This window comes from Falco biarmicus, chromosome 1 (genome assembly GCF_023638135.1).
Source record: "Falco biarmicus isolate bFalBia1 chromosome 1, bFalBia1.pri, whole genome shotgun sequence".
NCBI classification, from domain to species: Eukaryota; Metazoa; Chordata; class Aves; order Falconiformes; family Falconidae; genus Falco; species Falco biarmicus.
In genome coordinates this window covers 103970832-103998426 of record NC_079288.1, presented here as the reverse complement: position 1 = coordinate 103998426, position 27595 = coordinate 103970832, and the positions used below count along the sequence as shown (strand labels likewise).

The following is a 27595-nucleotide window of genomic DNA, read 5'->3' as shown; positions in this document are numbered from 1 at the left end:
CTCTGCTAGTACAGCAAGAGAGACTACTTCCTCCAGTGAGACAAAGCATCTAACCCAGTCTTTCCAACTGGACATCAACTGGACGGTTTTGTCCCTTGGAACACTGGAGCCTGACAATGCCAGCACAGCACACAGAGCTGGTAGTCAATCTTCCTTTCCTGCTCTCCTATTTTTTGACCTCACATATTTTTAATCTTTGAAAGTAGCCTAGAGGCGTTTTCTTTAGACTCTCCTATTATCTTAATCACTTGAGGAGAGAAACAAAACAGGCAGCCTACCTCACAGCCTGCTTTGCTTTGCAAGCCCTGATTCACACAGAAAGGGTAAGGCTAACTGAGATGACTGTGAAGTTACCCCATTAAAAAATCCCAAAAGGTATGAAAAGCAACTCAGAGCTCACTAAGAGCTCTGCTTTTGTCTGAGCACCACCACCAAAAAAAAAAAAAAATCACTGCTCAAAAATGTAGCAGATGGAAGGGATTTTTTTAAAAATTTTTTTTTTTTGAGTGAAGATGACAGAGGAGAGGTGAATAGTTTTGTAAGTGTGCTGCCAGTGGTTTAAAGCAGAGCTGTGATGGAAAACTAAAAAGCTCCAAGAGGAATTGCTTGTGCTGACCTGGAAGATATAGGAAAGAAAAACAGTTTCAAAACCAGCTGGAGCAGCATGCATTTTTATATATATAAAAAGCATGAACAAGAAAAAAAAACCATAAAATAATAGAAGAAAACCTCCTACAGGCATTTAGCAACTCTTTAAGCAGGGCTGACGTGCAATGCTGGAAGTATTGTCTGTTTCTCAAAAGAGCAGTCTTTAAAATCAGGAGGATAAATGCTACACACTTGGAGAAGTGTATTTCTCCTCCTGTGCTTCCTCAAGCAGAATTAACTTCTTCAGTGCAACAGCAACAAAGCCTTTTTCTTCATCTGTCCATGTGTCCAGATCCGATGGCCTCTACTTCAACCCGTGATACATCAAGCAAGACAACAGCTCATGTGCACACAGCCGCAATCTACTGTCGGGGGATATTGCAGTCACCTATTTTATCTTTGATCCTAACCCTAGAAGAGCAGAGAAACAGCTCCTCTCCCGCAGTGCCATGAAAACAATATCAGCATTGATTGACTCTGGTTCAGTACATAAAAATAAGTTATCAAGAGGACATAATTTGGCCACATTCCACACTAAGTCTGTACTGCACAGAAGAACATCAGGCATCTACAGGGAGCTTTCATTTAAGGTGGTTCCTCCCCCCTCCTCAACCAAGAATGATAAAAAGATGATAGTGTTAGCCCAGAACAGTAAGTCATTGAGAAGATAAAAATATAGCAAAGACTCCTTTACCTCCTTGAAAAGGAAAACGCCAACAAGCATGAAAGATCTTGATTCTCTTATTTTTTAAGGAAGCAACATTGGAAACCAGCACTGTAAGTTTATTAGTTAAAAAAAAAAAAAAAAATGCTTCAGCATTACACTGTCATTTTATTTCCCTCCCGTTCATAGAGTAGAACCGTGCAACACATGGGCATCCACTATAGTGACAAGAAATTGCTGAGGGCAATTTCTGATTAGCATTAGGAAGCTACAGCTGCATTGCCATCCTGCAGCCTGCTAGGAGTTCGGGAGAGGGCTTTTTTTTTTGAGTTTGAGTCTCAGGTATCACCAACTTCCAGTAAAGCTCAGTCCCATGGCAAGGAAGCATACAAATCGTAGGTGTATTTAACTGTGAAAGAAACTTGCCTGCGGTTATTTTAGGAAAAGGTTTTCCTGAAACAGGTGAAACAAATGCTGTATTCAATTCTACTAGAAAGCCCCTTGTATGTAATTCCAGGTAAATACTCATTAAGCAATGTAAAAGTAGAGTTAAGCACTGAACAGGAACTACTGCATTACACGCTGAGCACCATTTATCACTATGCCAAGAGGCAACTAGTAAGAACCTCTTACTTAAAGACACATTTCCCATTAGCTAATTAAATTAAACTCTAAATTCGGTACTTTGCACTTGCTCTTAAACTGACCTGTTTCATCTCGGCAGTTGCTGGGATGGGGGAAACACATCACCACATTACTATATACAGTCAGTCTGTCTGCGAGCAGACACAGCCCGAGTGGCAAAAAACTTGTATAAAAATGCATGTTTGCTCCAGAATTCAACTGGTCACTGTTTGCCAGGAACGACATCAGAGTAATCTTTTAATACTCCAGCCAAATGGTCATTGTGAGTCTTAAATCGACGTTTCTTCTGAGAAGCGGGTTTCTTCCTCCTCTGAATAGGAGCCTACAAGAAGAAATAAACAGTCGTCAAAAGATCTGCCCTCCAGCTGTGACATCTGACCTGATGTGTGACGCTGTGCTAGTCATCACTTCTGCGAAGAAGAGCCCTGCTTGAACCAGAGGTGGGCAGATGGAGAAGGTGCTTGCTTGTTTTTGCAAGTTGCAACACCATTCAATTCAAATCCGGGCAGGGAGATGACCCCAGGGGCAGAGCAGAGTCTCCATACCCCATGCACAGCAGGTAAAGCTGTGTTTACAAGTCAAGTTTCCAAAAACTCCCATGCACCTACAGAAGCAGGTCCATAATTCTATCCACAATTCCATGCTCAAAGACAGATTTAGCATACAAGGAACCCATGAAGAGTGCCTACATGCCGACAGGCATTAAAGCGTCTAGCGTAGTGACTAGCAGAAAGAGGAGTAAGTTCTGTATGGAAAGTCTCTCGTGAAAGGACAGTTTGAAGTCAAGTGCAGAAGAGAAAATACATGGTATATCACATACAAATAAATGTAAAAAAAGAATTGTTTGGAGCCAGGAAGAAAGCATCTTTGGAGAGCTTGCAGCTTTTTTGGCCTCCCAGTAAAACACAAGCATATTGCACACAATTTGGAGAACAGTGTGTGTGTGGTGAAAAGCACGTTACACGGTTCCCATCAGGATTTCAAAAGCTATTTAGCAGAAAATAAAAACTTAAAACACTGACTCCCCCCGGCCCTCTCCCAGAAAAGTAACTATTCTTCTACTCCTAATGTATCACACAGCTTCAAGCAGAAGATTCCACTTCGCATCTCGCAGGGATTTTCTGGCATTTGCCCTCTTCTTGATGCTGCTTGGATTACACTGGCTTAAACAAGTTATAAAAACACTGACTGCTGGCTACAGCATTGTTTTTTGCAGCTTCTTAAAACTGGTCACACGTCCCCCAGCTACACAAAGCAGCTGTGCATAGGCTCACCAATGCGTTTTGGAATTAACACTGCATGGTCAGGAAGGGGGAATCTCCTAGAAAGATCTGTAATTTGTATCTCTTACTATTTTCTTTGGTCCGGTTTCTTGCATGGAAGAAATACCCTGCCGCTTCAGATATTCTTCAATCTTCTCCTCATCCATGGAATCCACGGGAATGCTCCTCCACAGCTTCTGAAATTCTGAAACACCAAACAAACCCTCGTTTTATATCCCAATGAACAAACCCTGGGCAAAGCTCCCACATGAAGGGAAACAGACGATTTCAAATGCTGAAGTATTCTGGCATGTCCATCTATGACCATACAGATGCAGCAGTCCTTACCAACAGGCACCTAATTAGCACAGCCTTTACCCAGTCCAAATGCCAGATGCACTTCCAAAAAAAACCCCAAACTACCACCAAACCAACAAAACCCACAACCTCCAGCCAACAAAACGACCCCCAACACTTAACAGAAAAAAATGAGCTGATTCTCATCCACACTAAGTGCGCTCCAGCATCAGGAGCACCCACAGACAACTTGCGCTTTTAATGCTAATTTGCTACAGTCTCTCTTTTTGCCTCCAGCATTTCCATAGCCGTGTTAGACTGTCAGTGTGTTTTATAAGTTTCAGTTCAAAAGGTCTTGGTGAAGGGTAATAACTAACCATAAATGGCAACTTCATTTACGCATCTTCAGCTGCCACTGTCTTGGGAGACTTGTCATCTCATAGTCCAATTTACTGAAGATTCAAGACATTCACTACAGTGGGTTTAAGCTCGTTTATACTGTAATATAATACATACCAAGCTGTACAGATAATAAATTACTAAAATTCCTCTGGTGTTAAAAAGAAGAGAGATACCTTAAAAGCCACAGCAGCAGTACAGAAGACAGAGACAGTAAGTCTTAATTAGAGCAGCTGCCATCTCCCTGCACACTTTCTGCCTCATGTAAAGTTTCACAGAGCCTCTGGAATGCCTTCTCCAGGCAGCGGCTGGTACAATCCCACCTCCCTTCATTCCCCAGGCAGTAAGTTAGATATATCCTGTCAGCAGGTTTGGCTAACAAACTATAAATAAAACACGAGGCACACATAGCAACGCAAGATTAAATTTTTCCCTTTATTTCCAGATAAATTTAGTATACAGTTGTCAAAACAACCACAACTTCTGCATGCTGAAGAAGCTGTCCTATGCAGCAGGCGATGAAACACTCCAGTGATAACGGTCTGCCAGATATATTTGCTCTAGATACACTAAGAAAACGGCACCTTACAAAAGGTGTACCCAACAGACTTGGTTTCTGCACTTGGACCAGTTCCCTTCCTAATGCATCTTGTTTTTCCATGAAAGCACATGCTTTAAGTCTCAGGTCTTTCTTTCTTTTCTTCCCACTGCCAACAGTAAGGGGCTGTTCAAGCTTTTCAGGAAACAAAAGAAAGGAATTTTGCCAGTGAACAACAATAATGTTCATTTTTGGTAATGCAGCGTTTCTGAAGAGAACCAAATCCTGTCCAAACACCGCTCTGGGTTACGTGGAGATAGCGCGCAGCCTGTTCCTCATACAGACTACACAGCACAGCGGGATCACTCAAAACTGTAGTTTTCAGATAGCTGAATGCCAGGACTGACGCTGTAGTCAAGACATTCTGTCTGCTCATCCATTTTGAGTGTGATTCCGGGCTTTCGGAATAGCTTGCAGTGCCTACTATCGCGGATCATCTCTCAGCTAATCCTGTTGTGGCAGGTGGAAAAGGTTACGTTATGATCAAAGCTGAACAGGCAAGAGCGATGAGCACTCAGATCAAGTCTTACAAGCAGAAGCCTGCACAAGGGTCCTATTGCATCCTCCAGACTGAGCAAAAATTGCTCTTTCAAGCTATCTCCTTTCTGTTCATGCCCCCTCTCTGTCCTCAGCACCCAAGCTAGACTCAGCTGGACACCAAGACCCAGCATGGCACTTGGGAAGATGAATCAGACGATGGTGCAAACGCACTATAGCACTTTGTGAGTAACCATATTTCAAATGATGCGTTTGTGCAGTTCATGCGTGAAGTGACAAGGCTGCACATAAATGCATGACTATTAAACAGATCCCAGCCAGAGACACTTTTAACGTTGTGTTGTACTATCCTGCCTTTGGCTCTGCACAGATGCCTGCTGCAGAAGCTGAAGAGATGCAGGTCAGTCCTCCAAGATGCACAACAGGCACGTGTACACGAGGTGATAGCAGATAAGAGACTTGATAACTCTGAACTTTCACAGGACAGTGTCCTTTTATTTGTAACATTCTGCTACAAACACAGATAATGTTTGTAATGTACAATGACACAGATAATAAACACATAAACTCCTTCTTAGAGTTCATGATATGCAGACAAATATGCCTGGGTGGAGGCGGGGGAAAGGCTGAGGATTGGTGCTTAAGGTTAAACTGGTCTACATTCTTCTGGGGAACAGAAGTGAAAAATTAAACACTAGAAAACAAATGGTCAGTTCTTCAAGGATCAACATGCACAGAAGTGCAGATCACAGTTAATATCTAACCACAGCATTTTGCATTTCTTGTAATGCAGCGGTTATACCATCATTACAGATTCTCATTCACCTTTTAAACTTGGCCAAGAAATATGAATATAAAAGTCACCAAGAATGAAAACCACAAAGCTAAAATGGACTTTACATCCAGATAATTTAATCCACTAACTGGCCCCACCAGAGTCACTAGACAGTATTCTGCAACTCCATTCAAAAATTCCTTCATAAATCAGGCTGCTTTCAGCAATATTGCTTTGATTGCAGTTACGGCAACCTTCTTCCCATGCTGAAGCTCCACGTAAGGCATTAAAATACCTTATTGCCTAGGAAAGGCAGGAGGCACAACACCACAGTCCCCCCTGCAGAAATATTGCTTGTTAAAGAATTGGTTCAGAACTAAAACCACAGGATAAAGGTGGAGAAGAACAGAGAGCTGCCACCCTTCAGATGGCTGTGCATACTAGCTGTTTGCATTTAGGGTGCCATCTAAAGGGGAAAGGAGATGCATCTATCATCTCATCACAAAACCCATTTGGTCTAACACCACACCCTGAGCTAAATGCAAGAACTGAAGAAAGAGAGCAGCTGCCTGGCTGGCACTGAACCGTTTCCACATTACCCGTCAGATTTATTCAGAAGTCTCCAAGGACTATGCCCCTATGAGCTAGTTAAAGTTTAGACCTTGGGAATACACTACTGTGTATACCGAATTACTGTGACATCCCCTCTGAAATAAGATAACCTATGGCAAAAGCTGGCAATACTACAGCTCTCAAGAAACAACCGTCTCCATTTGTAGCTGTGGTATTTCTGCACCTCAAAATTCATACCCTTGACCCAAGACAGGAAGAAATTTCTCCAACTTCTTTGAGGGGAATTTGAAATCCTGCCACCCTGGCCTTTGCTGTGTGGCTCTGAGCAAAGGGGGGCACCACTCCTTAAAAGCAGTAGCTCACGAGAGGTGCCAGGGAGGAGGAAATGGCAAGTGATGACCCAATTACTGTGCTCCACCACCTCTGGAGCAGCGTCCATGCTTCTGGCTGGCCAGGCAGGGGATGCAGCGGGCTGGCCTGTCTCTGTGGAGGGGAGGAAAGACAGAAAGAAAAATGCTGTGATGAGCTGATGTGTCTGAAGAGCAGACAACAGCAACAGAAGGCAGTTCCTAGAGATAGTTTCAATATACCAGGTCCATTTTTCACAGAGTCTTTCTTTTCTCTGTGGACAGGGCACAGGGAGTTCGGTACTGGTGAGGAACGGGAAGGGGATTGTTGGAGCAGAAAGCTCAGCACATGCTGGCCTGCTTCAGCCAGGCATGGAAAACAGGTTCAGATGCACACATTCCTACGGAGCACGTTAACCATTACGATTACAGACACATTCAATTTTTCTTCTCCATGTCCTGCCAACAACTAGGTGATCTTTACACCATCAGAGCATGGCAAAGGTGAGAGACTCTTCTATCAGAGCACTAAACTATTTGATAGATCAGCCAGAACAAGCATGTAATATCTATGGAAGGAAAAAAACCTGTCCAGCAGCCAAGACAGTAAGGCTTCACCTGGCCACAGCAGGCTGCATTCAGGCAAGCTGACAGTTCCTCCTACTGCTTAGGCTGCTAAGACAAGACAGAGCCCAGAAAAAAAATCCCCTGGGGAGAAATTTCCAGACAGTTTCTGGGCAAAGCAATGCAGGTGCTGTGAACCCTCAAGGAGACCACGCGCATTTTCAGTGGAGCTTTTAAGTCCTGATGCCAATGCAGATCTTCGCCAGGAGAGGCAGAAAGGTGTGATCCCAGGAGCAGAGGCAGGTGCCTCGTGTCTCATCTGGACAATGAACAAATCCTATATGCAACATCTTGCAATTCAATCAGTAAAATATTTGAACTCAGAAGCAGAAGCTTGACAGAATCAAGCTTCGAGAAGCTTGACAATCTGCTCACATTGCAGGCTGCTCCCTTGCTCCTCCAGATAGCTAACTTCTGGTCTTTCAAGCAATGAGAGGAGGGAATGAGACCGAAAGCTGATTGAAAGGCTGGTTTAGATGTTTGCTAACATCTCCAGCATCACGATGTCTGTGTGCACAGACTGAAAACAATGAGCTCTGACCAGCAGCCACCAACACACAACAAAGCAGAGGGTAGCATAACAAAGATTTTGCAAACACCACCTTCTCTCCTTGAAATACCCAAGGGGTAAAGATGCAGTCACCTCAACTTTACTGCATCACAAGATGCCTCATATAGGAAAACAATTTGTGCTGACATTCCCTGAGTGATTATATCCTTAACATGCTCCCTTTCTATAAATGCTTACATTTCAGGAACAAAGTCATGGGTAAATGGCTGCATGGTGACTTCAGTGCAGCTTATCCTGCACTTCTGACTGCCTCACCTGCTCTTGCAAAAAGGTTGAGATGGCTTCTCGAGATAAACAGCTACAGCACACTGGTAATAAAATCTGCCAGAGATTAAAACCAGCTTAAAAATCTTCACTGAGCTGAGCCAAAATCCAAGCGCAAGACAAGAACAGACAATAACAGGGCAGAAGGGAAGAAACAACGGAGTAGCAGGGAAGACGGAGTCCTGCTTCCTAACAGTCCCAGGGAACACAGGACTAGATTTATACCAGAAGGAAAAGATGCTTGACATTAAGTCTGTGCTGCTCCTGGACCACCTTGGAATTCAAAGCCAGAGCTATAAGTCATTGCTGATCCCAAGCAATTTATACTGTTAAATTTAAGAGGCTTTGGCCATTCTTTAAATCTCTTCAAAGGTGCTTAGGAAGAGTATTAAAAAGATGTATAATTAAGTACCCGATTTTTTTAGGCATTAAAATGTTTCCTATATTGCATTCAGATGTGAAAGATACCATCTCTAACAGTTAAGCAATCCGACTGGCCTTTCAGCATTCAGCAGCACGGGGTGAAAGCTTGGTTCACATGCAAAGTGCTTAGCCCCAGCACAAAAAGGCAGTGCTTTACTTGGCTGAAGCACCTGAAATCTAGCCCGGCTTTTATAAACGCTTTCAGCTACACACTACTGACAGAAGATTAATTAGTCAGGAAGTCAAGAAGGAACACATGCAATCTGAACCTTCCTTGGCTAATCACATAAAAGGAAGAACAAAAGACGTTCCTTACTGCAGAAACCTTCTCCAGTACCCTTGAGATCACGACAGATAGGTACTGCACCACTGCTGCAGTACACTGGGATTTATTTTCAAAAGGGGAGAAAGAAAAGCTTGTTCAGCCAGCAAAACAACTGTAGCAAGGGCAGAGGTAGGCACTGCCAGAAAGCAGTTCCACTACTTTAGACAGCAAGCTCCAAATTGCCCCATCAGCTCCTCTTTCTCCACTGATACTGATGGAGCTCAGACAGCGGTGGGAGAAGACGCCTGGCTTTTAAAGGATATTAATTCCAGCCAACTTCTGTTCAAAACTGGAGTGTGTCATACGGGCAGAATCACGCACTGAGGAGCGCAGAGCCCTTATTTCTAAGGATAAACATTAAACTAGAAACATATTTTGAACTGTCATCAGCTGTTAGATCAAAAAGCCTCGACAACACTTCCAAGGCTTATTTTGCAGTCTTCTGAAAACTTTGTTTTAACATTGCTGGAGATAATGAGCTGAAATAGCACCGCTAATGCAGAAACGTGTCATAACTCATTCTGTACGCAGACAATTCTGCCAACGACTCCCTAAGAGACATGCTTCTGGTACTCTGGAAGAATCATAAAGCAAAACTGCTCCGGAAGGATGGCTTTCCTTCATCACAGGATAACATGGTTGGAAAAACGACCCGTTCCAGCTGCAATAAGTGAACCCACTCAGGGGTGTTTTAAGAGTTGTGGCATACACAGGCAGATCACAAAATTCACAAAAGAGAAAGTATTCTTGCCTCCTTTCAGAACAAAGCATCATCATCTGTACCAAAAGAAGAAACAAAACCCTGCAGGAACAGAACTAAAAAAAAAAAAAAAATAAAAAATTCCCTTTCCAATCAGATGGGAACATGCTGCCACCTGCAGATGAAAGCAAGCAAAGCCACCTCGAACTACAAAACGTCATTAAGACACTGCGGGCTTAAATGCCTGCCTTCATCGGCAGATCGAGCCAAACGACTTAGGCATTTTGTTTGAAGGGGTTTTAAAGGTGGGGGTTTTTTTAACCTTTTCCCCCTTTCGCGGCAATAGACTGCACTGCTTGTTCCTAAACAAAGATCAGTGCTGGGCATACTAAAATACCGTGTATTGGACATGAACAGCCTTAGATTCATACCAGCACCTGATAAAGAGATGGCAGATGTCTCTTGCTATGTCTTAATAAAATGTGCTCTTTTATTAAATTTCACAGTTAATCCTGGAGTTATTACAAACTAAGAGCAAAAGGGTAGAGATCTCCCTTTGATAACTCTTTTAGGATGGTTGGGTTCCAGTTATCTGGAAAAAATTGCACACGAAGAAATGATCAGCAATCATGACTGTAACACAACCTGTAGCTGTGAAAAATTTAAAAGCTTTGCCTTAACAGTCACTGCAGCAGCACTGACTTCTAAATGTTTTGACTATGTTCAGATCCCTAAAAGCTGTGGGCTGATGGACTGAGGAGACACTATCTGAACAGGATGACAGTGTTAATGGTAAACTCATAGGCATTTGGGGAGGCCAGAAATTCCCCAGTGAATGCAGACTGAAGGCTTGTAATTCTGCACTTCACATACAGTTCTGACTGCCACTATCAAGTGACAGAAATTATGGTCTAAAGAGAGAGGTTCACTTCAATATTTTGAAACTATTTTTGTATTTTTAAATACTGTAGATGTCACAACTACTTAATTATCTTTGTGGAAGAAAGCTATTATTAGTGAGAGTACATGTGTGGTATAACAAATAAGTTAATGATACACATTTCCAGTTGCTTAATTCTATTGAAAATAAAGATTCTCTTTGAGTTAGTCAAAGAAAAAAAGAGCTTTATGCTTTGTCCTATGGTCCTGTAAGTACAGCAGTTCAATTTTCTATCAAAACTCTTCCCTATTTTTTTTAACCATAATGTGACATTTTGTGTTAAGATGGCTTTATGTAGCAAGTTACAAGAACAGTATGTTAACAACAGAAAGTGTTTGGTGTCGTCAAGTTATTTAAAATAAGATCTTTTGACACAGACTGCCTTCTCCTTTCTGTACTTACAAGCATCTGATGTTGACATAAATGTCATTACTGGAACACCCCCTGACTTGTGCAATTGATTTCTGTGCATAAATAGGCACATTGCACCAGAGAATTTTACCACTATTTGTCAGACAGTAAAACACACCTTGAACTTTGGAAATCCCAAATCCACTCCAGCTCTAGGCAGCAGCACTACCCTACATCTGTGCTTTCCTCCCAGTTGTAAACTACCCCTTCTTGGGACTTCTGTTCACATCTCCCTGTTGGCTTCCTCCTTCCATTCCATTTGTGGCTCTCATCACATTCACATTCACCAACAAAAGGCACGTGATTAATAAAACCCAACAAACTTGCACCCAGAAGCCATTCTTTTGGGTTTTTTTGGCTGCCCTTTACACACCAAAATGTTAGATGCCATTTTAGTCAGTCAGCTGATTTTTAGTCTCTTCTGTACTGCTGCACTTGAAGAGAACTGTTGGATTCCTTGTGCCACATTCCAATGTAACCATTATAAAGCAGAGGATATTACCCTTGAACTCACTGGCTAGTCTCGTTAGCCTTGTGTTAAAATGAACCATTCTCCTGCCAGGTATCGGATATACCCGGTATTTCATTACCACCTTAAAAGACTGCTTGCACATAGAGATACTGAAGATGATTTCAAATCAACTATCATGGAAACATACGTAAACAAGCACCTACCTTCATCCACAGTAAACTGACAGCTCTTGTCATTGTAGAAAAGAATTTTCTTCTTATCAGGGCGATTAACAAAGATGATCTGGTCCCCTAAAGCCTCGAAAACCAATGCAAAAGAACAACTCAAAATCACTTCATTTCCAAGGATAAGGATTCCAACTTGAACAAGAGGCCAATCTTGTGCTACAGAAAGCACAACAAACTATAGAGAAGCAGCAAAGTAACTGGCAATGAAAAGCATCCAAAGTGGATGCTGACGATAAATCAATTATGAGATACGGAGGACTGAGATCAAGGTATAAAAGCAGAACTAAATCCCTACAGTTGGAATGTGGTAGATCAAGAGTCTGTTTTGAGAAAGAACTTTGACAGCTGAGCTGAGACATCAGGCCAAATCTGAAAGTAAAGGATGAAATACAGACGAAGCTACAATATTAGAGTTTCTGAAATAGCTTTGAGTTATCAAAAGAACAGAAGCAACTCATGAGAAAATTCTCTCTTAGTCCCTACCTCCCCTTCAAAAAGCAAACTGGAATGGGTTCACCGAATCACAGACGTGTGCTACTCACCTTTATAGCTTTCTGTGCATTGGGTAGCCCTTCCTCAATATCTTCTAAAAGGATTCCTCCCAGCCCTCGCTGGTCATGCTTGTCCAAGAGCCTGAGCAGAGCCTTTTTATCTTTCAAATTGTACTTGGGTTTGAAAGCATACTTCCCATCTACAACTTCTATTTTCGGATTGTTGACTAGAGCCTGTAATAGGGACATAAATTTTAAACCTTGAAAAAGAGCACATGCTAGTACTTTTTTTCTAGCGTGCTTTTGAGCAGCTAGGCACATCAGCCATGCGTTACAGCTGCCAGTTTGGAGGTTTGAGTTTGAAATGCATTTTAAATCCTTGGATCCTAGATCCACCAGCCTAGACATAATTCGCCACATCAGAAAGCACAAAGCACCAAAAGAGGCTTAACACCAGTCACTTAATGCCTTTGGGTTTGAAGGTCCATGAAGCCTCTTATGGCAGAAAGCTGCACACGTTCCTTTTTGAGAAAGGAACAAAAATAAAAAAAAGAGGGGATGCAAAAAAGTGTGCTTCAGCTGAATATAAAGTGCAAACGCACAACTCAGCATATCAAGCTCGGGTCGTATGGATGTTACGAATGTGAAAGGCATTAACCTGGGATGAACAAAACAGGAGTCAGTCTTCCCCAACTGCTGTCAATTGGCACCAGCAGCTGTAGAAGAAATTGAGAAGAGCAGACCTCCTGCACAGTAGGCTTTTACTTATGCCAGCTTCAGAGTGAAGCTGCAGAAGTTCACAGACAACTGAAATGATTTCAGCTATGCTCCGAATCAGTTTTGCTGTGCAGCCAGTACCACAATGGAAGTTCACCTGTAACAGAGGGCAACTCTACTTAGTTTCTTCTGCAGATGCCAGCCTGACCCTGAAAGGAGAAAGAGAAGACAGACAGAAAGAAGAAAGGAGGGAGAAAACACCTGTAACAGAGAAGGTAACTAACTCTAGTGCTGCAGGATATTTGTTTACCTTTTCCCATCCAGTAACAATTCAGTGATAATTTTATATACACTTCTTGGGAGGAGTTTTTCATTTCATCTTGATATTCTGGTTCCCTATGGAAACAACCCGGGGCTACCTTGTGAAAGCCTTCAGCAAAGTCAAGCTTCCATCACAACCAGCACTGCCAGATTGGAGGTTTTGGTACCCCAGAATATTAGTACTGGTAGCAAAGGAATGCTACAGGCTGTACCAGTGAAACCATCCTAGTGTTACCACGTAGAGATTTTTTTCCCATGCCTGAACAGCCTTTACTACTCTGTTGTGAGGATTTTAAATATGATCTGAGCACAACCCAGTACACCAATCAAACGTAAATCCCAAATATGGTATCATGCTGATTTACTAATCTAGAAATTCCACAAATACATTTGGGTCAACTAAGCACAAAGATGAATACGGTGGCAAGTTACAGTGAACTGTAAGAATGAAACTGAGCATCTAGAGTGAGACCTAATGAACTCCAGCACTGGAATTTGCAGATGTATCATCCCACAAATTCAGACATAAATTTCGCATCAGAATTCTTCATTTCAGTATGTAACAAAGAAATGCAAGCCTATGAATTTTGCACCATACTCCTTTGGTTTAGTTAATTTAGCATCCTCAATATTGGAAGAGCTCTTAATTTGAAATATTTTAAAACCGAAAATTCCTTAAGAAAAACAGCTTGTTTATATAAAATTAGTAATGAATAAGTTCACTTGCCATAAAATATACTCTCTGTGTAACAATTCTAACAGGTCCTTAAAAATGTCAGAATAACTTTCATCACAGTTACCTCAATAGCAAGAGGTACACCACAGACAGACATGTGAATCAGCGTAGTTTCTTAAAGGGGGGATTGTATCTTTGTAGAGCTTGTAATTAAATAAACGTGTATAATTCAGGTTTACCATAATACTTTATCTCTAATTAAAAATCTAAACATATGTTTTCTTTACCTCGCTCATTAACCATTGTTTCTGTTTGAGTCCAATATCTAAATGCTGTGTTTCATCCAAAATCTCTTCTAGGGTTAATGGATGCGTATCACCACGCTGGTGCCGAGTCTGGAAAAGTAAATAGTATTTATTACGGTTATATACTTATTTTATTCAGTGCCTCAAATATCATAAAGTAACTAAAACTGGTATAACGTGATGACATTTTGCAAAACAGAACAGATACAGTATACATAGCATATGAATTTCAATTCAGGGCTTTTGAAAATATGAGGAAAAAAAATTAATACCAGCTGAAATTGATGGCGAAGTCATCTGTCAAGCACCAAATTACATGTTATTTTGATAAATAGCTCATGAATCCTAAAAGCTGACAGAATTTTGCAGTTCATATTTCTACTGCAAATAAACAAAAATATCCCGGTTTTGAAGTGACCTGGAATATGCAGGATTTCAGTAACGGAATAACATACTGACCGTTTTGTTTACTGACAGCATTTTTCATTTAGCCAGCGGTTTCTTGAAATTCTCACTCTTGCAATGAAAGAACTTTAGAGTTTGAAATATTCAGCATCTTTTAGCTACCATAGGGGAATAAATAAGTCAAGCATTTAAAAACATGATAATTTTACATCAAAATACCATACCTTCATATAATTCACTATTTTAGCAAGGACTCCAAACTTGTAGCCAGAGCCTCCTGAAAGGGCTTTCAAGTTAAATGATCCATTGCTGTGATCTACACAAGAAGAAAATAAACAATTAAACGACGCTTTCAGCTACACCCTGTTGGCTCTGCACTCCCATCTCTTTTTCAGGCTACTTCCATAGCCTTCAGAATTACAGCTATGAACAGAAATGCGTGTTGCAGGAGCGGCCACCTTCAGAGGACTCCATGCTAGCACATGTGTTGATACAGCCCCACGGTTACCTGTCAGCAGACACTGCTCTGGAACACTTCCGAACAGAGCTCCATGAATATAAAGTTATTGGGGCTTGACCTTTAAGAAGTAATGGCAGCATTACTACCATAAGAGTACATGTTTAGTTCTGTGGCTTAACATACCATAATTATTTATGCTACATTAATTCACGCTGAAATAATGTGCTGCATTTTTGCCCAACGATTCGTTCTACTGATAGCTTCGCGCTGAGATAGGCGCAAAAAAGTTTAACTTATTCCCAAAAGGTATTCAGTGGTTACACACCAGGTAAAGGAAGACTGTGTTTGTGGTGCTGGACTATTTTACTTTTTTTAAAGTAGCTCTAGTGGAGAATTTATTAAAAAAAAACCACAAATTCAGAACAATTCAACTTGTTGCAGCACTGGAACCAACAATTCAGAATCCCTTCTGTTGTCAAGTCTGGTTCTGTTTTAATGTATGGTGATGTCTGCTACTGTGTAAAGCTTGTTTCAACAATTATTGCAAGGTTGTTAATGACCGTTTTATTAACTTTAGCTATTACCACAGCACATTAAACAGAAATATCTACAAACCACTATCAAAAGCCACAGGCCCATTACCAGCATAATGTTGCTCAGACTTAATAGTAACAGCTTTTCAGAATTTCAGCTACTCCAGAAAAACAACACTTCCTCTTTGTCATCACAGGGATTTTTTTTTTAATCCACTGGTGATTTATAATCACATTTGACAGGACAGTAGGTATCTCAGAGATACTGAGCTCCTACTATTTATGTGGAAAAATCAGTTGAGGGAGAGAAAAGAACAATTAAAATTTAGTGCGTTAGCTGAGGGCGAGGTTGCAGCGGGTGCTGAGCAGAGCTGCTAAGCAAAATCTTTGTTCTGTTGGGCAGCTGGAGGATATGGATGAGACTGGAGATAAGGAATGGAAGTGTTCTGGGGTTTGTGATGGTGAAAAAAGAAAGAAAAAAAAAGAGAAAAAAGATAATAATAGTCTAGAAAATGCACCTAAGATGTTTGACGAAGGCCCATTGCCTCCACCGAGTAAGCAGCAGGCTGAAAGAAAGTTTGCCACATCTGCACTGCATTTAAATTTAGATGCCCTTGCCAATTTCCTTGCAGGAAACTCCAAATAAAGTTTCCAAAGTCACTATGCTTCAGGTGTATTTTTTTCACGTCCTTCCCACTGAATCTTAGCCTACTTCTAAGTTGATCCGTAAGTCACTACAAAAAGCAACTATGAAGTGGGAATTCTGGATGTAGTCAAATTTCAAACAAATCCACTTTCAATAATTATGGGGAAGTCTTCATGGAAACCAATGCTAGTATCGTCAAAAACATAATGCTGAAGGAACAAACATCAGATGTAAAACTTGGCAACTGGTAATTGTGAAGCTATTATATGACATCATATCAGAGTCTTTACATAGCACGACAATTCTAAAATTAACGTAGAAGAATCAGTATAACTCCAGCTACAGAAGAACATTTCATTCTGGTTACTAGATGAAGATGGAAAAAGAGAACAAAACAAAGGTCAGCTCCCCCTGAAAATACAGCCTGTAGGGATTTTCCCCTACAGGGTTCCTTTTAATCATCAAAAACTAATATCTATGCAGGACATTTTATAAATAAAAAAATCCATACATGTAACAAGAGGTCTACAGTGAACAAAATAAATTCAGATGTACAACAAATAGTTAAGATGACTTATCACATATTTGTTCCATCAATTGAATCAAGAAGATTATCTTGTTTAATCTGCCAGGCTACAGCCCGCCACAGTTCATGACAAGTAAATCTAACCACATGGTGAAGCTGGAAATCTACAGATATTAACACTTCAAACGTCACAGCTTGACCGGCTGCTTTCCAACGCAAAGCAAAGCAGGGTCACAGCCACCGTCGCGGTCCCGGCACGCTTCTCCGCTAACAAGCTCATCATGTGCAAAAAAGCATCCCGAAAAGGAGAGCAGGAAGGGGTTTGTTTCTTATTCAAGACAGTAAGAGTCAAATTTATGAATGATTTACTCCTGGGGTTGAGGGCTTGATGCAAATGAGCATAAAGGAAGTTGTCAGCAGCATCATGCTCTGGCCAATGGTAGGGAAGCTCCATCTTAGCTGTGCCATAGGCTGCATTAAAAAAAGGGACCAGAACAGCGCTCTTTCAGCATCCTTTCAGACAAGAGGTAGGTGTGTATCATTTTATAACATTGTCTTAGGTTTATCTTGATTACTGAAAGAAAATATGCCTGTAACCTACAAGCCTGTAAAAAGCTTCTTAGAATCAGAATGATTTTTCTCTAGGTTTAGCAGGGTTTTATTCCGCTGAATGCAGAGGAGCTTGTCTTGCACTATCAGACAAGCACTTTCACCATCTGTGCACTAATGGAAAATTGATGACCACTCCATCTTACAGAAGAGCTAATACACCAAGCCAAGAGTCAGTAAACAAAATGGATTTCATGCTTACTGGGGAGGTAGCTTGTTTTCTGTAGCCTCACATTCCTTGTAATTGATTCTATATGTTTTTACAGAAATGACAGTGAAAGGATTTTCCTTAAAACAAAGACAGCTAAACCTGAAATTCAAGAAATGTATCTCCCAAGTGGGTATTCTGTAAACCGTATCAATTAGGCTGCCTGAAAGAGATCCATGCTCGTGGCTATGCTAGAAACCTGTTCTAGAAATTTGGTACGTTGGGGTAGGAAGAAAATCCCATTGCATATTATTATCCTTGTAAATACTGGAGCAGCGATCAATACAATGCAAACAGGCAGGTTAGAATCCATCTGAGATTTGTAAATGCTATTACCCCAAGATGTCTATTCAGTGGTTTCTGAAACAAGACTTCCTCAGTACTGCATTGAAATGATTTTTTGCCAGTCATTTCCCTCTGCTCCATGAATACGATTTTAAATAAAGCTGCTCCTCTGCAGTGTCTAAAGACGATGATACTTCTAAATTAAAACCTAATGCAGATATCACAGAAACCAATTCATAAAATATTTAACTCGCTGCATTTTGGATACATACAATAGCTGAATTGCATTCAAATCAGGCTGGCTTACAAGATGAATTTAAATTGTGCCCTTACAAAACCAGTAAAACTGCATGAAACCAGGTCATTTTTGACAGCTTTCAAAGATGCTAACCTTATTAGTGCTGTGTTAATTCTGAAGGCTCGGCAGTGGCTACTTCAGTCTTGTACTTTAATAATTGCAGCAATGAGTAGCTGATATTTATCTGCCTCGCCTCATTCAAATCTAAAGAAATCATCATCCTCCTTGAGAAGCATGAACCACCTCTGACATGGGCATTAAAATCGACCTTCCTGCATAAAGACGAGCTTCTCTATGCCATGCAACCCGCTGCCCTAATGGTGGCTGTGGAGTGGGAAGGGGCTGGCTGCTGCACTGCGCTGGCAGCCGAGCAGCAGGGACTCCTGCCTGGGGAGCCATGCTGAGCTGAAGATGCTCCTCTCCTCTTGGGAACAGAGCTACCGCCTTCGCCGGGAGCTGTGCCAGCAAAGGGTCCCTGCTACACAATGCAAACACGTCCAGTGTCTCCAGTGGCCCCAAGTCTTGATCACTTTTAGCAATGACTAAAATACCAAATTTCCTGTCAGCAGAAATAGTTCTTTCTTTTTTTGTGCCTGGTGTTTACAGAGTGAGCAACTGACATGTAACAAGTTCCAACAAAATCCTCAGTCTCAGAAATCTGTTTAAAAAGTTCAAAACAAAACTCCTCTCCTTGCCTTCCCTAGAATATTCTTTTGCCATCTAAAATATACATTTAAAACCTGTTTGACTTACTCCTCAAAGGTGACTCCAAATCCTTGTACTCAACCTCCCTCCCCTCTCTCACAGATTTCCAAACAAGTCTTCAGACCACCCCTTCAAAACTCCTCCTGACTTCTAGCTCCATAAAACAGGTCAGCTGAGTTTCCTTCGTGGACTGTGCCCAAACCAAACCATGCACTCAAAGCCAGGACCCAACTCAGCTCAGGAGTATTTTTAGTTTGGATTTGCTCTGTAAACTTTTTTTTTTTTTAAACAAAAAAGACAACCAACCAACCAACCATTTAATTAATCCTATCCATCTCAGTCACACTTTGTATATTCAATTACAAATTTGTGTATTCAATTACAGATTTAACAGTGGAAACTGTTCAGTTTCTGCAACTGCTCCAATAAATGTCTGTATCAAATACTAATGCCAGATATCTTCCCAACAACAAAGCTGTTCCAGTTCCATTTAAAACCATTAAAGGCAGAAGGATAACAAACAAAATATATAATATTTGAACAATAAAAATAAGACATAAATTGCAAGCTGGTTTGGCTGCATCATCCTGGTTTTCACAGCATCCTTTTTTTTTTAAATAATGCCTCAAAAACAACAACAGGTGCTTAGATTGCTTTAAGTAATCTGTTTTAGTAGACACCATCACACTTCGCCTTTGTCACTTCCCATTTATTCAGGCATTTTGTAATTTTCACTGTCTAAAGAGGTTGATTGCAGAATTATTGCTGGGATACGCAAGGTTCATTAAAGCATGACCTGTGAGCACAGTTTAACAAACAAAACATCAGCATTACCCCTTTGTTCTGTAGTTTTGATTAGTGAATGAAATTAAGCTAAACGTGGGTAGCCAGCACCATTTTGTAATGAACTTAGCTAGGTTTTGCTTTGTGTCCAAAGCAAAAAATCTTTCATTGAGGGATGGAAATAAGACTCCAGATTTCTGTGAAGTTACCATCTTGTCTCCCTCTTCCCCTTTCATAATACTAAGTTTTCTGGGACGCCCCAGTAGACAAAAGCACATTTTGCAACCTGTCCCTTAGCCAGCATGCACTCACCGAGGGGCTGACGTGGGGCACCAGCTGGCCTGTCAGTGCTGCTCACCACCATGTTTCACCTAAAAACTCCTTGCTATTTCCTCAAGAGAAGAGGGAGATCTGACTCAATCTCCTTCTTCCACACCCAGTTTTAAATTGCCTGAAGGATGAAAAGGTTATTACGGCATCCTACAGTACGCTACAACAGGTAACCAGAAGTTACTGTGGCTCCTTGGATGTTTTTTATTATATTAGGTAATATACCAAAAGCACTGTAAGTTCCCTTAGTTCTGGGAGGCAATGTCAGGGAAAGAAGGAAAGGAAAGAAGGAAAGTGGGGTGGGGGGTGGGGGGGTGGGGGAAAGAAAAAAAAAAAAAAAAAAAAAAAGAGATGTGTAACTGTGAAGATATTATTGCCAAACACCTCACCTGTGTACTTATCTATAATTCAAAGAAACATTCAGAGACAGACAAAACTGCTTTTTTGTTCTAGATATACTACAGAAATTACTGAAGCATAGCCTACTTTCACACTGCTGTGCAAAGGTCTTTCCGAAACGGCACATCTGGACAGCAATACCATTTACGCCAAAGGCTGAAGCCAACGTGTTTCATCTCTCCCCCACACCACAAAGCAGTCTTTTCTTCTGCTGGGTACAGTGTTGGACCACGATGACATTCCTTTTCTAGCAGTTAAGCCTAGAGAATGCAGCTGAGAATAAGAAATCAGACTTCTTCAGGAAGGGTTGAGTTTTCCTTGTTATCAGTCCTAACGATCACGGCACCAAGAGCGGGCCCAAGATTCCCAAAGGTGCTCAGTGCCATTCAGGCAGCTGCATGAAGCAGTTGGATTTCTTGAGCACAAACTTCAACTCAACAGTGGAACAGCAGGGGAATGAACACATCAGGGAATTTGGCCTTCTGAAGTCAAAGGCATGTTGCAGAGTTAACAAGACTGTGCTAATAGGCAACTCTAAAAATAATGAGATTTAAGGAACCAGGACTGTTATTTTGTACAGGAAGAATGACTGACAGTTCAGTTCCATTCTTTGGAAACATCCTCCAAATACTTAGGACTTACACATTTTTTTAAAGAGTGATTTCTTTCTTTCTCCCTAATAGGAGAGAAAAAACCCAAAACCCAAACAAGCAAACAAACTCCAAAGACATTAACATGTAGTAAGTTCTAATCACTCAGGTATGGGAGGGCGCTACTGGGATCTCCTGTTTTTCTAAGAATGCCAAAAGAGTGCTGAGGGCTTTCACACTGTGCAAGTACCAACCTCAACACAAACAATGAACAGGTCGTTGAAACCACTGTATACCTTGAAAATGATCTTCGTAACCTTTTTGCCTTTGCATATACTTGAAATAAAGAAGCAAAGCTCTCCCACTGCAGAATAGTTTACCCTACTGATGCATGCATGGACTAGTCATCACTGAAATAAACATTCCAGACAAATCACAAATCTGTACATTTGGAGTTTGATACTTTTGTGCACAAATAGGAGTATGCAACAATCTATGTTTGTAGGAGGTCTGAGCACTAAGCCTGAGCTTAAGTTCTTGCAGTTTGGGATAAAAATCACAGCATGTTCTTGATCAAGAGTCCTCAACAGCTTTGTTTTTCTGTTTCAGCTCCCAAATCCGTGAGAGCGAGCACGCCAAGAGAACTCTTCAAGAATGGCAACCCTCAACACCACTCACTGGAACGAGACTACATCCATTTCCCAGTATCTGGGCTTTCAAGTGCAAAAAATTTACCCTTTCCATGACAACTGGAACACTGCCTGCTTTATTATTCTCATCATATTCATCTTTACTGTAGTTTCTCTGGTGGTGTTGGCTTTCCTCTATGAACTGCTAGACTGTTGCTGCTGTGTGAAAAATAAAACTGTGAAAGACTTGGAGAACGAACCCAATCCTGTTAGAGCAATGATGAACAGCTTCAGAAAGCATGAAACAGAGGTGGTGTAGGAAGGACTGAGCATCAGCACGTTGAAGAACGTTTAACACCTTTGAATGAAGCCTCTTGTACCTTACGAATAAGCAAGTCACATGGGTTTGGTTTGGTTTTGTTTTTGTTTTTTTTTTTTACTTAAATGTAACAGCAACAGTTATCATTTTATCTCTGGATGTGAACTTGAGTAATTGGCAAAGGCTTTCCGAGTGCTTAGCAAAAGGATGATCTGTTGCAATGTTACAGGGGAAGAAAAGATTTTTTGTTTTTAAATGAACTTTTGTTGTTTATATTGAGTTACTAGTATAGATCTTTGTCTACCCGAATGAACAAATGTTGCCTAACATGCATAAAACTATGTTGCTTAACTGGAGAAAATGTTTATAAAAATGCTCAACAATCTGATCATTCACAGTGCAAAGACAGAGCAGTGTCCTCCACACAGAGGCAGGAGAGACATACAAGGGGTGAGAAAAAAAGATACAGAATAGAAGGGTTGAGTGGCAAGAGATCCCGTGAGACAGGAGAGGCTGATGTGAATTCTTGGCTTTGGCAGATCTTCTTAGTACGGGTTTCTCACTTTTAGAAGAAAGGGTGGTGAGAGGAAAAGCATGCCAACAGGAAACATTTCCCTAAAATAGTCTTTTCTAACCTCCTGTGGTACAATTTGACCCTTTCTCCCTCCCCTTCACCAGTTCCAGAGAACCACTCTCCCCTTACTTTGCATTCAGCCTGTTTAAACAACTTCTGGGTGTCGTGATGCAACTAATGCACTACCTGAAGAACACGTTTCCACAAAAGCATACTATAGTGGTACTATGGTCTAGAAGAAACAGGGACATTTTTCTGCCTCAAGGCTGCTGCCTTACTACCACAACACTACAGGGAGTCAGACATGCTGGATATATCACCCCTATCTTAACTTTTCAAAGCTGAATTAGAACTGACCAAGCTCTTGCCAAGGAACACAAGCAGACAGGTCGCAGACCTTCCACACCGATGACAGTAATTTCACTCAGCCTGCCCACAGCTTTTGGGTGCCGACATGCTTTACAAAGGAGGCCACACCAGGATAGGCCTTGTGCTAGAGATGGCAGGATGGGTACACAGCGAGAAGTGACTTCATTTTGCACAAAAGAATCTCCATTTCCTTCATCAGCCTGCTGACGCAGCCCAGAGAGTTCACACTCATGCCTCCCTCACAAACCGACCACATAACACTGGCCTCTAGCTCACCAGATGATTTTTCTTCCGTAGACATGTTGCATCTATGTATTTTTAAAACCATAAAAGTTTTGCAGTTACAAATTATAACTGTCAAAACAGCATCCAACAGCGTGGCCATCAGTAATGCCCAGTAAGTCTTTTACACTCCTGAACCCATAGAGAAGCAGGCCAGCAAGAAACATCCCGGACCAAAGCCGCATGTGGAACAAGGTATTTAACTATATAAAATTCTAATAATATTCCTGTCATTAGGGAAACAAAACCCACCTAATGGCCAAACAGACCAGTAACCTACAACACTGATATCTTAGTCTATTAGTGTCAGAAATACCTTCGTGCCGCCACCAGTATCTACAATTACCTCTTTCTCTTTTTAAAGTATATAAACTCCCCCTATCAGGTTCAGTATGCTGAAGTTCGAGAAGACCTGGACACAATGAAAGACTTGCTAACTCAACTCGTGTTCTTCCTGGTTGGCAAGATGGGAGTCACCAGATACCCAGGCCACTACTAACCTGCACAGCTAGTCCAGTGATTCACCTGGAGAAGCCATCTCCCTCCTGCAATCAGAAAACAACGCAACGGCTGCTGCAACCATTCATCTCAGAGACACTTGTTACAGTGAAGTTTCACCAGTACCAGTCCCACATGCAGAGAATGCTTTTACCTAAAAATCAAAATATAAGCACAACTAATGGAATCTGACACCACAGGTACAAGACCACTCAGGATTCACACCAAGGTGTATGATGAAGATAATGTTAGTGATGATAATGCCTTCTGCTCTCAGGAATACTGGGTGGATGCCTCATTACTTCTGTTGTATTTGACAGTGTCAGCCCTGAAAGACTGGTGTCCTGCTCTAACAGGCAAGAGTAGCCAGCGGGACACACTGAATTAATTAACATGCCTCTTTCCTGAAAGCAAACGCTCCAAATGGCAACAGGGCCGCTAGCCACTTGCAGCGTTCCCACAAAACACTCATCCTCGCTGCACACAAGAAGGCAGTGTGCAGGAAATAACATGGCTAGCCTCTGCTATGCTGCCTTTGAGTTCTTATGCCTTCCTGAGAAGCACACGCAATGAAAAATCTTGGGACTCATTCCAGCTACTTACTTCACAGATCTATAAAAGGGGCTGGGTGTCTGCACAAGGAACAGAAGGCAAAGATCTCCCCTTGCACAGCCCTAGCGCCTCAGGACGATTCTTTCCCACATGTAGACTAAGTCATGAAACAGATTCTGGAGATTTCAGCTCTTGTTTACTGTTGGCTAAGACCATCACGACAAAGGTCTTAAGATGAAGACTAAGACCTCAGCCACAACTTACTATTCATTAATAAAAATAAATAAACAGATACGATCTATTTCATTTATTTTCCAGTTACTACTTTCAACTGAGTAAACAAGGCAGTTTTGAATTTTTTCAAGTAACTTGTTTGAACAAGAATTTTGAATAACCATAGTAATAGCTGTTCCCACTAGAAAGATTAAAACAAATCTTCATACACAGGCCAGATTTAGCTATGTAGTCATTTGAAGATTAGCACAATTCTACACCTTTCCTCCCCAGAAAAGCAACAAGGGTGGGTTCTCCGAGTCATAGAATCACAGGAGAACCTGCAGGTGCTACACAGCCAGAGATTATCAATCTCAATACATGTTCATTGTGACTGTGACATTATTTATTGTCTTTGTGGTCACTACACAACAAAACTAGGACCGATCATCTTAATTTTGTTTCTTCAGGTGGGATGGGGGATGGGCGGGAACACAGAGGGATGGAGGGGGACGGGACAGGGGGATGACACACACAGGGACATGAATTCTTTCAACATCAGGTTTTTACTCCACCTCCCCAGGACCCATCTCTGACATACGCACATCCCAACAGGCACCTAACCATCTGGCGATTCAAAGAAAAAGTGGGGTTTGAGGCACAGGACTTGGACTCTGCACCATCAAGGGGCTATTTGTGCTGCTTGCAGCTGCTTAACCTGTCTAGTCGCTTGCCAGACTGAACACTTGCTCTGAGTCAGTTCCCAAGATCAAGAGGGAGAAAGTTGGTCCACTCACTCTCCATGAATTTTCTTCCATCCTTGCTGCTTCTGCAGTAGTTAGTGAATGCTCTCCAGGGGGACATGAAAGGAGGCTGAACTCATTCTGCAAGGAAGTGTTACAGAAGCCCTGAAACCTATCTGATACTGTCTGGAACAAAGCCAGGAGAATGAAAGATAAAGCATGTTTCCTCACAATCACGCATTCCTATTTGTGTAAGCTAATCATTTGACAGCTGCAGAAGCACTTAAATAAACACCCAGGCCACAAAACCACAGAAAAGAAATTACACTTTCTTTATCTGTTCTGCTGCTTGGCCACATATCTACTCAAATCCTGCAGATCAGACTCACATTTCAACTGTCTGACCTCTTCCTGACTCCCCATCCCTGTTTCCCAGCAAACTGCTCTCTCTCAGGACATGCAGTTTAGGATATTCCACGTAGTATTTTGTTTTATTTGGAGAGGGGAGCGTGGCAAAGGGACCAGTGGAAACCTGGCCTCCCTTCATTTAGCTTAAAATGTCTGGCTGATAACTTTGGTGCCCTAAGAAGCTGGAGATACATACGCAAATTCCCTACACATCCCCTCAGACAAAAGATGCTCCACCCCTCCTATCATCCTCGAAGTTTTTCTCTGTTGTTTTCAGCGCTATTGTTTTTTGCGGAGTTTAGAAGACAGTCACACGTGGTATTCAAAATACGAGCACACAAGCAGTTTGCACAGTGGAGTATTTTGTGTTTTAGTATCTCCCGACATCTGATTTGACCATCAAGAGTGCATCCGAGAACTGTCAGTACTTTCAGAGAACTGAAAAGGCCCCCCACGTGTAATTACACGTCTCACGCTGTAAAAGCAAACACAGTGCATGCCACTGTGTGCACAGAAATATTCTCCCTGCGGCTCCAGGTGCTGCACTTTTCATATGCTCCCACCATTTTGGTGTTGCTTTATCCACTGCTTATTTGATATTAAGAGATGCATTATCAGTGCCATCGTCTCAGGAAACTCCTGACCAAAGCAGACAGAAACATACAGAAGCCCTGGTGTTGAGAAACAGAGATTAGCTCCCAGGTAAAACAAGAACGACTGCTAATCACAATATGCCAGCTAGATGAAACATAAAGTCACAAAATCCATCTCAGGGATGGACAGCCTATGACTTACAGTTAACGAAATAAAGTTTTAGGTGCTCTCTTGCCAGAAAGTCAAGAGAAAAGAATGAGACCGCTGTTACTGCTTGTCCGGTGGGCCCAGCAAGCACTGAAATCCACACACCAAAGCTCAGCTTCATATGAAATATTATTTTGGTAGCGGCGATTCCTCCAACTGAGTAACAAGCAAACAAGTCACAGGACGAGGCCTGACACATATATGTATTAGTAAAAGTGGGGTTTCCCTTAGCACCAGTTAATTTCTTAACAAAAAGTGGTAATCTAAGAATGACAATGGCCACTAACACAAATCACAGATAAACTGACTCACGCTAACAAACCGCAGCTTAGACGCAGTGGAAAACATTAAGCAGCTGTTGAACAGGAGACTTCCACCAACCTGTGTTTTGCTTTGAGCTTGATGAGCCACCTTGCTCTACCTTTGCTTTCTTCTTTTTTGAAGAAGAGGAGTCAGAAGATGGCGCTGGACGTTTTTCTACTGCCGGTGTGGAGAGGGCACGCTTTTTGAATAGCTCTCGCTCTCTCAATAAGCTTGGATCCATAGCTCTGTCATGAGAAGAAGAAGGGAAAAGACAAGAAACAGACATTCGAGTCAGTAAGACATTTAAGAGTGGGGATATCTGTTTATGAAGTTGTTCGTATCCTTCTTTTCCCGTGCACGGACTTTGAAGTTAAACCGGGACGCCTGAGGATGTGATGTGTCAAAACGCCACCTGAGCCCCACGGGTGCAGATGGGGGGGATGGAGCAGGACATTTCCCAACCAGCCCTCACGTCCACAGCCCTGCGGGGAGGCGCCGGGGCAGCTCGCCGGCCCAACCCCGCGCCGCGGCGCCGCCGAGCCCGCCCGCTCGGCTCCGAGGCACCGGCCTCCACACGCAGCTCTGCGGCACCCAGCAGGCAGGGGAAGCCCGCCCGCCCCTCGCCGCCCCCTCGGCGCCGCGGGACAGGGCGAAGCCCCGCCGGCGGACGGGGGCCTGGAGCAGCACCCCCCCGCTCCCCAAGGCCGCAGAACCCCCCTGCCCCTACCAGCGCCTGGACCCGCCGGGCCAGGGGTCCCGCCGGTCCCCCCCCCGCCCCGCGCCGGCCCCCGCGCGCCGCCTCACCCGCCCGCCGCAGCACCAGGCGCAGGCCGAGCGCCGCCGCCCGCCGCCTATTGGGCCATGCCGCCTTCCCGGCAGCCCCCGCGCCGCCGCCACCGCGGCCCGCCCCGGAAATGGGATCGGCGTTGCCGTGGCGACGCGCCGGCCTGTCAA

The 27595-nt window shown here is 42.4% G+C and overlaps 2 protein-coding genes across 4 annotated transcripts; one reads left to right on the top strand and one right to left on the bottom strand.

Annotated features, from left to right (window-relative positions):
- Positions 1-1416: 1416 nt before the first annotated feature.
- On the bottom strand, positions 1417-27554 carry GTF2E2 (general transcription factor IIE subunit 2). Of its 2 annotated transcripts, XM_056355642.1 has the most exons (8): positions 27446-27548; positions 26720-26886; positions 14803-14894; positions 14156-14263; positions 12206-12388; positions 11640-11733; positions 3309-3424; positions 1417-2279 (listed from the first exon to the last, which is right to left on the bottom strand). In XM_056355642.1, exons 2-8 carry the CDS (start codon positions 26880-26882, stop codon positions 2160-2162), a joined length of 876 nt encoding a protein of 291 aa, XP_056211617.1. In that variant the 5' UTR covers positions 26883-26886; positions 27446-27548; the 3' UTR covers positions 1417-2159. The 2 variants fall into 2 exon arrangements, with proteins under 2 accessions (XP_056211617.1, XP_056211608.1); XM_056355633.1 differs by lacking the exons at positions 1417-2279; positions 3309-3424 and adding an exon at positions 4332-6842 and having other exon boundaries at positions 27446-27554.
- On the top strand, positions 16776-24456 carry SMIM18 (small integral membrane protein 18). Of its 2 annotated transcripts, none has more exons than XM_056355710.1 (2): positions 16776-17274; positions 21560-24456. In XM_056355710.1, exon 2 carries the CDS (start codon positions 21605-21607, stop codon positions 21896-21898), a length of 294 nt encoding a protein of 97 aa, XP_056211685.1. In that variant the 5' UTR covers positions 16776-17274; positions 21560-21604; the 3' UTR covers positions 21899-24456. The 2 variants fall into 2 exon arrangements, with proteins under 2 accessions (XP_056211685.1, XP_056211677.1); XM_056355702.1 differs by having other exon boundaries at positions 16778-17270.
- Positions 27555-27595: the final 41 nt, after the last annotated feature.